At 43.4% G+C, this 10,911-nt stretch overlaps 1 protein-coding gene across 1 annotated transcript in view; it reads left to right on the top strand.

Moving 5' to 3' along the window:
* Nucleotides 1-530: 530 nt before the first annotated feature.
* SMC3 (structural maintenance of chromosomes 3) overlaps nucleotides 531-10,911 on the top strand; it is a 50,473-nt gene continuing 40,092 nt past the window's right edge. The window contains exons 1-2 of the mRNA XM_032793523.2: nucleotides 531-646; nucleotides 9,409-9,484. Of these exons, the coding sequence (XP_032649414.1) occupies nucleotides 632-646; nucleotides 9,409-9,484 (91 nt within the window). The 5' untranslated portion in view covers nucleotides 531-631. The remainder of the gene's footprint in view (nucleotides 647-9,408; nucleotides 9,485-10,911) is intronic.

Here is a 10,911-nt window from a genome sequence, read left to right as displayed (position 1 = left end):
CAAGCCCCCACCCTTGTGCCCCCCCACAGGAACCCTCCCATACAGCCATCCCCCTGCCAAGCCCCCATCCATTTTGCCCCCCATAGGATCCACCTGCCAGCCCACGGGGGGTGCTACTAAAGAGCCATTCCCAGCCCATAGCACCCCCTGGGGGAACCCTCCCCTGCAGCCATCTCCTGCCACCTCCCTAGCCAACCCCTATCTCGTCCCACTTCTCTCGGAACCCCCCCGCTCCGCCCGCACTTGCCTTTGGCGCCCAGCCCCCCCCCCTAGCGGGCGGCACCACTTGTCGCAGACATGGGGAGGGGAGGAGCGGACCTGGAGTGTCCACTCGCTCGCTTCCCAGCGCGGGGTTGGGAAGGCAGCGCAGCCCTTGGGTGTGAGTGAGCGGCACCCCCCAGCCTTCGCTGCGGTGCCCCCCACAGCCCTGTCCCCGCCGCCGCCCCCCTGCTCCACATCCCGAGTGGTCCACGCCGAGGGGGAGGTGGCTCCGCCGCCATTTTGTGTGTGTGGGGGCTGACGGGCGGGCTCCGGCTGCCGCGCCGCGAGGAGGCGGGGAGCGAGGCGGGCGCCGTGAGGTGAAGGAGGCCGAGCGCGGCGGGGGCAGCAGCCGTCCCCATCCTCCGGAGAAATGTACATCAAACAGGTAAGGCGGTAGGCTCCACGCCGGGGCTCAGCGCCGCCCCCCTGCCGGGGAGAGGGTCTGGCCGGGGGCTGCGGGGCCGGGCCCTACCTGGGGTGAGCGGCTCTGGGGTGAATGCTGGGCCCTGTTGTGGGGGTAGAGGAGAGCGTCTCCAGGCCCTGTCCTCGGGGAGGAGCCCCCCGCCCGTGTGATCTGCCGGTGGGGGCCCGCCGGGTGCCAAACCCCGCTTGGCTCCATTCAGAGCCTGCTGCACACCTGCTTGGCAGCCCCCGCCCCCCCTCAGCACCCTGCAGGCAGGGCTGGCGGGAAGTGCGGGGTGGGTGGCAATTGTACCTGGGCCCAGAGCGCAGCCCTTCCCCTCTCCGAAAAACTCCGTAACGTCTGTGTAAATAAAGAGAAATGGGAGGGGGCGACCCCACAAGATGTGCCTTTGAAGGGATAAGGAGGATGCTAGGTGGCCCAGCTGTGCCAGGTGTGGTGGGTAGACAAGGCGGGTGGGGTAATGTCATGTATTGCAGGGGTTCTCAGCCTTTTTCTGAAGCCCACCCAAAATGTTATTAAAAACTCTATGGCTCATCTGTGCCTATAAAAGCCAGGGCTGGTGTTAGGGAGTAGTAAACGAGGCAGTTGCCTGGGACCCCTGCCATGGGGAGGGTGGCATGAAGTTAAGTCGCTTAGGCTTTGGTTTCAGCCCCAGATGGCAGGGCTCGAGGCCCCAGGCTTCATCCTGCACGGTGGGGCTTTGGCTTTCTGCCCTGTGACTCTAATGCCAGCCTTGCTTAGAGGATCTCCATAAACCCTGTTCGGGGCCTGGACCCCTGATTGAGGACTGCTGATTTACTGGATCAGCTTTTGTGGGTGAGAGAGACAAGCTTTTGAGTTTACACAGAGCTCTTTTTTAGGTGAGGGCAGTTTAAAAGAAGGGTACAAAGCTAAGGGTGAAGAGGAGACAGACATTGAGGAAAGAACATCAGATGTTAGTGGGAGCAAAATCATTCAGGCCCTTGAAAATAGAGGTGTGTGAAGCCTCAGTGTGAGGCATACTGGTGACAAGTTCTATTCTGAGTATGACAGTGACTGAAATCTTCTGCAAGAGCTAAAGCAGTGGTGCCCAACCTTTTCCGTGGGGCGGGCACCGGACAAGCAGCCGCCGAAATACCGCCGTGATGCGGCAACATCAAGAGGTATCGCTGCCAAAATGCTGCCGTGAAGGGGCGTCATCAAAAGGTGTCGTCACCGAAATTTGGCGGTATTTTGGCGGTAGTGCTTCTTGATGTTGCCACTTCTCGGTGGCATTTCGGCGGCTGCTTGTCTTGCGGCCAGTAGGTGGGTGCACATGGATGCCCTGCGGGCACCACGTTGGGGACCCCTGAGAATATTTGTGCGTCCCCCATAGTGTCAATGGAGTCTTGATCAGGGAATTATTCTGGATGGCAAATAACTTGGTTAGTCAGTTTGATGACAGTGAGTGTTTCTCAATATCTAGAGTTTTCAGATTACTTCACAGATAAAGTAGCTGGATGTCTAGATTGGAATTATTTTTCCAAAATATGCTACACTAAGATAAAAGGTGGGTTTTTACAAAATATACTAGCTAATAATTTTAACCATCTTAAAACAAATCCTATTCTAGACATATTCTAATTGGGAACCAGTTATTGTTTAGAGATAACAAATGATGTGTTTTGCATTTGAGTGTCTGCTAGTGTCACTCACTGAGGATCTGGTGCTGGTTGGGAGATTTGTAGGCCAAGACTTCTCCTGTCTGAAGGACATTAAGAGGTGCTGGAATCATTGCTGATGTTTGTCAAACTCTCCATTCAAGAGTGCAAGATAAACCCACTTCTTTCAGAAAAAAACTGTTTAGAGGCCTTTTCTCATTAAAACCATCTATTCAGACTGAGAAATTCTTCAGTTATTGCCCTGTCTCAAATCTTTTTAGGGGTTAGGGGGCAGATTGTTTACTAGGCAAATCCAGAAAACCTGGAGTCCTTAGCTCTAAAACCAAACTAACTGGGTTAATAAAATTCAAGAGTAAACATGCCCAGTTTTTTAAACCGTTCCTTGTAGGTCTTGTTTTCTAAACCTTTTATCATTTTGGTTGCTCCCCTCTGGACTTTCTCTCCGATTTATCTGCATCTTTCCCAAAGTGTGGTACCCAGAACTGGACACAGCACTCCAGCTGAGACCTCACCAGTGCTGATAGAAGGGGTCTTGCATACAACTCTTCTGTTAATATGCTCCAGAATGATAGTAGCCTTTTTTGCAACTGTATCACATTGATTCATGTTCAATTTGTGATCCTCTGGAATCCCCAGATCCTTTACAGCAGTACTACCACCTAGCCCTTTACTCCTCATTTTGTAATTAAGAAGGAAAAATCAGATGCACAAATGTAATTCTTCACACTTCACTGCATTTCATTGATTTCCGACCAGTTCTCTAATCTGTTGAGGTGGTTTTGAATTCTTATTCTGTTTTGCAAAGTGCTTGCTAGCAATCCCTCCCAGTTTGGTGTAATCTGCAAATTTTATAAGCATACTCACCAATCCATGATTCAAGTCATTAATAAAATATTGACTACTACTGGATACAGGACTGACCACTTTGGGACCCTACTAGATACAATGCCAGTTTGACAGCAAACCATTGATAATTACTTTTTAAGTATGAACTTTCAATCATAGAATCATAGAACTGGAAGGGACCTGAAGAGGTCATCTAGTGCAGTCCCCTGCACTCAAGGCAGGACTAAGTATTGAGACCATTCCTGACTCGTGTTTGTCTAACCTGCTTTTAAAAATATCCAATGATGGAGATTCCACAACCTCCCCTAGGCAATTTATTCGTGCTTAACCACCCTGACAGTTAGGAACTTTTTCCTAATGTCCGGCCTAAACCACCCTTGCTGTAATTTAAGCCCATTGCTTCTTGTCCTGTCCTCAGAGGCTAAGAAAAACAACTTTTATTCCTCCTCCTTGTAACCAACTTTTATGTACTTGAAAACTGTTATCATATCCCCTCTGTCTTCTCTTTTCCAGACTAAACAAACCCAATTTCTTCAATCTTCCCTCATAGGTCATGTTTTCTTAGCCTTTAATCATTTTTGTTGCTCTTCTCTGGACTCTCTCCAGTTTGTCCACATCCTTCCTTGTAAAAAAATATTTCAGATCTATCACCTTTGCAACTGATGACCATGAGGAGGTGGTGTTTCACTTGTTACCCTAGCACAGGAACATGTGATGTTTAGTGGCTACATTTCTTTCTTTTTGAGATGGGCAAAAGAGTAGTTAGTACTGAGCTATTTCCCATCTTTCTTGAGGGATCTGTTGTGTGAGGGTTCCATTTTGTTACTTCTCCCCTTCTCATTTTGTATGGGACTGTTAATAAGGAGGTATTGGCTATTGTGTCTTAGTATGTGGGAGAATATTAGCTTGATTGGGTCAGATGGGAAAGTGACTTACTCAGTGCCTAATAGCAATTGAAGCCTGAATGTCTGTGGATTAACCCCTAGAAGACTTTGTACACTGAGAGATGGAACCAGAAGAATGTCAAGATTGTATAATTTTTCCTGACTGAAGGGTATATGCTGTTTCTCAGGTTTGCAACTTAGTGGTCTGCTATCCCCAGTTTTTCTGGATATCCAGATAACTAACTATAGTTGCCAGTAGTGATGCTATGGTGTTTGTGCTCTGCAGATGAAGAATAAATTTGACTCTGTGAGAGGGCCAGCTATCTGAATTCTTGTGAAGTTTTGGTTTTAACCTCTAAGCCCCTATATGTGTTGGGTCCTGTCTGCCTTAGAGATTGCTTTAATTTATGTGATATCAGTGGAGTTGTAATCATCTGATGTGTCCAAGCTTATAGCACATGAGTTTAAACAAGAGTTGTCTTCCATGAAGGGTACTTCATTCCTGAACTCAGACTTACCCCTGTTGTTTGACAGAGCTGTAAAAAAAAAAAAAAAAATTAAAGAATGAATTAGGCCACTCTCTTCCCTCTCCGGTCTACCCAATTCTTTGCCTTGTCTAATAAGACTATACACTTTTGGGAGTAGCAAAGTGTCTGTTATATGTTTGTACAGTTTATAGCACAATGGGGCTTTTAGATGCTACTGGAATATGTTAGGGGGCTTATTCCTTCACCCTCTCACTTCCCTGGTAAAACATTTGTCTCCATGGTTACCCATGGATCTTTTACTCCAAAAATTCCTGTGGAATACAGCAGACCTCCTTCATACTTTGTCCCAAACAAAACAAAACAAAAAACCAAAAACATGTCACATAAGTATCCAAAGTACCCTCCATTAAAACTTCGGAAAAACAGAAGAGTGGAAAGGCAGGGGAAGAGAAGGGGGAAGAGGTGGAAAGAAACCAATTAAGCTTGTTAGGTCAGTTTAAAGTACAGGCTACCAGCAGCAAATTAAGTAAACAGAGAAAGAAGAAGGAAAAGAAGAAAAGGATATAGTTAGCTCTGAACCAAGAGTAGGCTCCCTGGGTTGAAACGTTGAGAACTTGGGGGTAAGGGTTCCCATCCTGGCTCTGGGAGAAGAGTGGGAATTGTTACCTGCAAACTCAGCCATTTTTCACTTTGGAACCTTTCCCCCCTCCACTTCCCCAGGACCAAGTCCCAGCTCCTGTTTCTAAAGGTGATCTGTTAACTCTGCTTCTGATTTTAAGCCCTGTTATGCCAAATTATCTTTAACCACCCCTAACTACTTTACAACCCTTCAGCAGCCCCTGCTGAAACAGCACCAAGCTTGAAAGATTACTGGCAGCTTCCCATAATGCTGCCCTTACTTCAGACCTCTCACAAGTGGACTGAAGTGCCTCTTTTCCCTGGAAGGCAGTCAGTCCCAGTGGGCAGGGACCTTTTTCCACTACTCATATACCAAAGGAGGGTGGGCTCCTCAGCCATCCCCCATCCCTCTGAGTCCCCTAACACTTCCTCCATTTCCTTTTTAATCTCATCCCAGGCTGACCCCTGCACCTGGTATGGGCTCTGGTTCTTTCTTATCCATTTATCCAAAAAATCCTTTACCCTGGCTTGCCGGAACCTGCAACTACCATCATGAGAGTTTGCTGTACCCCCTCCAAGCAGTTGCACGGACTGTGGATAGGGGGACTTACAGGCTGCCACTCACCTATCCGATGCGACGCATCCGAGTCAACGGCACCAAGATGTTAGGGGGCTTATTCCTTCACCCTCTCATTTCCCTGGTCCTTCTCGCATGAACAGAGAGCAACAATACCCGAAGTCCGAAGTTGCAAACAATTCAGTGTTTATTGGGGTGAACTTCCAGCAAGCATCATTCCAGTTTCCTTCCTTAGTGTCTCCCTTCCCAGCTGTGATACCACAGAACCTTGCCTGTGTCCCTGTTCCCATTCCCCTCCTTAGCAAAATATGATCCCAATTCCCCCACCCACAGTCCCTGTTCCCGTTCCCCCCTTACTTGCTGATTGACTGCAGACTATATATTAAAACTTGAGTTCTGCTTAGCTGTACCGTAACCAATTATTTTACTAAAATTTAACTAACCAATCCTAACATATTGTAACATGGTTATGTAACCAATTATATCCCACCACCTTAGTTGGTTTACACCTAACAAAATTAATTATACAGCAGACAGAAACAATTGCAAAACCAGACAGAGATTATACAGACAAACAATAGGGAAGTGAAGACTGCATTAATAGAACAGTACAAAAATAAGAATTTTACATCCCAGTTATTGATAAGTAAGTTCTTGCCAGACAGAATGTTATCAAACTAAGTTTTCTTCTACATTTTCTAGGCTTTTCCCTTTCTTTGAAGGTGATAGAAATATCAGAACAAGATTGTATTTCTAACAGCCCAATAGCACCTTACTTCAGCCATGTTAGTCTGGATCTGTAAAAGCAGCAAAGAATCCTGTGGCACCTTATAGACTAACAGACGTTTTGGAGCACGAGCTTTCATGGGTGCATGTATCTGACGAAGTGGGTATTCACCCACGAAAGCTCATGCTCCAAAATGTCGGTTAGTCTATACGGTGCCACAGGATTCTTTGCTGCTTTTACAATATTTTTTTGTAATTGGAGGGGTTTGCTTGAGGTAAACTCTGCTGGCTTTTGTAGTACGTGTCTTTCTGGTATGCAGAGCCAGTTTTAAGATACGAATACCCTATGCACTATGTTTTACTTTAGCTTACCAGACTGAAATCTCTACTGCACCCAAGAAAAAAAAATGTGGAACTGACAGTGTATCTGAGGTTTGTTGTGTTATGTTAGCTGTGTTGGTTCCAGGATATTAGAGAGAAAAGGTGGGTGAAGTAATGTCCTTCACCTGTAGAATTGGTCCAAAAAAAGTAACCTTTTCAGTTACACAAAGCTTTTCTTCAGGTGTAGGAAAGGTATTCCGAGGGCTGGTCTACATTGCTGCTTAAGTTGATGTAAGTTATGTTGCTCAGGGGCATGAAAAAAATCTCACACGCCCTGAGCGACGTAGCTTACATTGTCTGAATGCATGTCTACACCACGTTATGTTGGCAGGAGATGCTCTCCTGCTGACCTAGCTTCTGCTTTTGGGAAGGCAGAGTACTGAAGTTGACAGGAGAATGCTTTCTCATTGACGTATTGTGTCTTCATCAGACCCACTAAATCGATACCACTGCATTGATTGCAGCCACGCTGATTTTAGCGGGCCAGTGTAAACAAACCCAAATTGTCACAGCTAAATAGAAGATGGAACAGATTGTTTATCATAAGTAATTAATAGACTTTCTAAGGGACCATTCCTGATGAAAATCTGCCATCTACAGCTTGGCCTTGAGATACCACAGAATAAGCTCCAAGGAGAAGAGTCTGCGATACACACTGTAACACACTTAAAATACTTTCACCGAACAAGGACCTTCCACCAGAAAAGTAGATCTCATCATGGAATGAGCCATCCAGATACCCCAAGAGAACCTGCTTGAATACAGGAGTTAAAAAAAATCCTTTGTCCGCATACTCCTACCTATCACCCCATGCTTGAGTCCATACAGGTTATCGTCAAACATTTACAACCCATACTTGATGAGGACTGCATCCTGAAAGAAGTCTTTCCTGAACCTCCTCTTTTGGCCTTCAGAGAACCCCCAACCTTGCCCAGCTCATCATCAGAAGCAAGCTCCTGACAAACTAGGACCCATCAACTCAGAGGAGCACCAGACCCCTGCTGGAACAGCAGATGTAAAATTTGCAGACATATCTACATTGCTACAATGATCATTACCCCCTACTTCCATAATACACCTTTCAAGATCCATGGGTCCTATACGTGCCTATCATTACATTTGCACTAAATGTCTCAATAACAAATAGTATGCACTTTAATGAACTCACACAGAAATATAAGACAAAAGCACCATGTCACCTGTGGGCAAATACTTTTCACAAAATTATCACTCTGTATCTGACCTCTCATTTCTCATCCTCAAAGGAAACCTGCACAACATCTTCAAAAGATGAGCTTGGGAACTTAAAATCATAATTCTGGTAGACACTAATAATAATGGGATTAATAAAGACACTGGATTTATGGTTTATTACAATAATCTGTAAACTATTAACTCCCTTTTTTGTCCTATGACTGCTGGGCTGTTACAGGACACTTCCAACTTGAATGCTCCTTTGGAGTATATGTTAAGTACTTATGCTTAACAATTTGAGTACTTTTCCCAGACCTGAAAAACTGTTCTGTGCAGCAAAAGCTTGTCTCTTCACCAGCAGGAGTTGGTCCAATAAAAGATATTACTGCTTCCACCGTGTCTCTCTAATATATCTGAGAGATATTTCTGAACTTACTGATTTGTCTCTCACCTTCAGTTAATCCCTTTCCTGTAGTTTTTGTGCCTGTGTATTACGTGAGCTCATTAGGACAAATGAGCTCATTTAGATAAATTTTCTTCCCGTCTGGAAAATACTTGGACTACTAGCACCATGCAAATAATGAGCAATGGTTTGTACATTTTCACAAAAAGGCTAACATAAATGGTAGAAAAGGAAGACTAATTTCCATTTGAAACTAGCAGACTGCTTAACATTGAGAGGTTTTGATCTTACTCACTAGTTTTAGCACTACACACCGAAAAAGCTTTCTGAGCATATTTGTCTACTTCCTACATAGAAATAGGTCTGCTATCTATAATTTTTACATGCAGCCACTACTCTGTTTAGAGCTTGCAAGTTGCACTCGTATGCTAAATATGCAGATTGGGGTATGAAATTAACTTTAAAAAAAAGTAAAGGGCTCAGCTCTAGCAGAACAGGAATTTTTTTTTCCTCTAATCTGTCATTGTAAGTACATCTTTTCATGTTTCTTTATGCTGTGACAGCAAGATTGAGTTTTTGTATATTTCCTTATTATTTCCTTATTATTCTTTGACCTAGATGTGTATAAGTGTACCTTCTGTGATAGAAAAAAAGCTACTCATAAACTAATATTGGGGTGAGAATTTTTTTTTAAAACCTCACCCTTAATTTCTTTAAATGTACTTGGATCTTAACTGCAAGACTGGAATGAAAAATGACTATATATATTGTGATTTAAAAAAAAAAATAGAAACCTATTTATTTGATTTACAAATTTAAATTCTTGTACCTCTTTAAAAAAAACAAACACACACGAACTACCTCATCTCTGGTGCTTCCCTTTTTTACTAAAAAAATTCAGCTTATGGATGAGTGTGTATGGTAGTTTCCTTGAAATTTTTAAGATTTAACTTGTTTATCCCTCAGGTGATCATTCAGGGATTTCGAAGCTACAGAGATCAAACTATTGTAGATCCTTTCAGTTCAAAACACAATGTCATTGGTAAGTTGTTATAAACATATTACAGTGTGAACTAGCATACCTCCTTATTTTTGATCAAGGCTCAAGTCAGTGGTCTTTGTTTTTTGATAGCGCGTCAGATTTCACAGACAGTTGTGTACATATTGACTAAATTTGAAATTGTTTTCTCCAGTATTACAGGACCCTTTCTACTTGCAACAAATAGAATTATTATGATTTGCAGATCATTTAATTTTAATTTTACCATAATGACTGTTCATTGGTGCTAATCTTGCAATAAGATTCGTATACGGGTTGATCCCTCCACCTGTGCAGAGCTCCATCGTAGTCAGTGAGGCTGCACACAGACACAGGGGTTCACCTGCATGGAGCTTGCTGTAGGATCAGGATTGCAGAATACTTGAAGAACTGTGTCTCATGAATTATATTCTGGATGTCAGGTGATACCTCCTAAGGTTCAGCCTGATTAAAATACTTTGAGGGGTGTTACATATTCTGCCACTTAAAACTGACAGACTTGAAAGAAAAATGTCAAAAAATGAGTAGTAGTATTGTGGTCAAATAATGTTTAATGCTTCAAGTGTTAATATATACCAAAGTGCAAAATCTAGCAGAAATGAGCTGTTGGTAATTTAATTGTATATTTAAAGGGCTGAGTTATACAAATTATCTTTAAGAACTGCATATACTGTGACTAATTATAAAAAAGGGATCATTATTTACACCATTTGTTCATAGAAAACATTTAAGGATACCACCTGTCCTCAAATTGGAACAAGTTTTTATTTCTTTTCCCCATTATGTTCCTAACGTGAAACTAAAATACAATTATTTGCAACAGGTCATAGAACAATGCTGGCTTAAAAAAATTCGCAACCAAACTGCATTCTTAAGTGTTAATTGTTCACATTTAGCTATATAAATTGTTACCTGATAGTCAAATATAATTTTCAAATGAAGCTGTTTTTGTTGACTGGTAAACACATTAGTTTCCTTTAGAGTAGTACAGGGCAGTTAGCAATGGTTTGCTCTTACTTTACTTCTGAGAAAATAATTTCATACAATTGGAGTACTGTATGTTTAAAATCATATAATTCTTAATGTTTTAGTAGTAATTTTACTGTATAACCAATCACTTCTACTGGATGATTGATCGTGTACTGTACGTTAGTTTAACTCCTTAGTTATATAGACTCATAGACTCATAGGTCAGAAGGGACCAATATGATCATCTAGTCTGACCTCCTGCACAAGGCAGGCCACAAAACCCTACCCATACACATTTATAACAACACCGAACCCATGACTGAGTTATTGAAATCCTCAAAATTGAGATTTGAAGACCTCAAGCTGCAGGGAATCCACCAGCAAGCGACCCATGCCCCACGCTGCAGAGGAAGGCGAAAAACCTCCAGGGCCCCTGCCAATCCGCCCTGGAGGAAAATTCC

The sequence above is a fragment of the Chelonoidis abingdonii genome, unplaced genomic scaffold, assembly GCF_003597395.2.
Source record: "Chelonoidis abingdonii isolate Lonesome George unplaced genomic scaffold, CheloAbing_2.0 scaffold0027, whole genome shotgun sequence".
Classification (NCBI taxonomy): Eukaryota; Metazoa; Chordata; order Testudines; family Testudinidae; genus Chelonoidis; species Chelonoidis abingdonii.
This window is presented reverse-complemented; position numbering and strand designations above follow the sequence as displayed.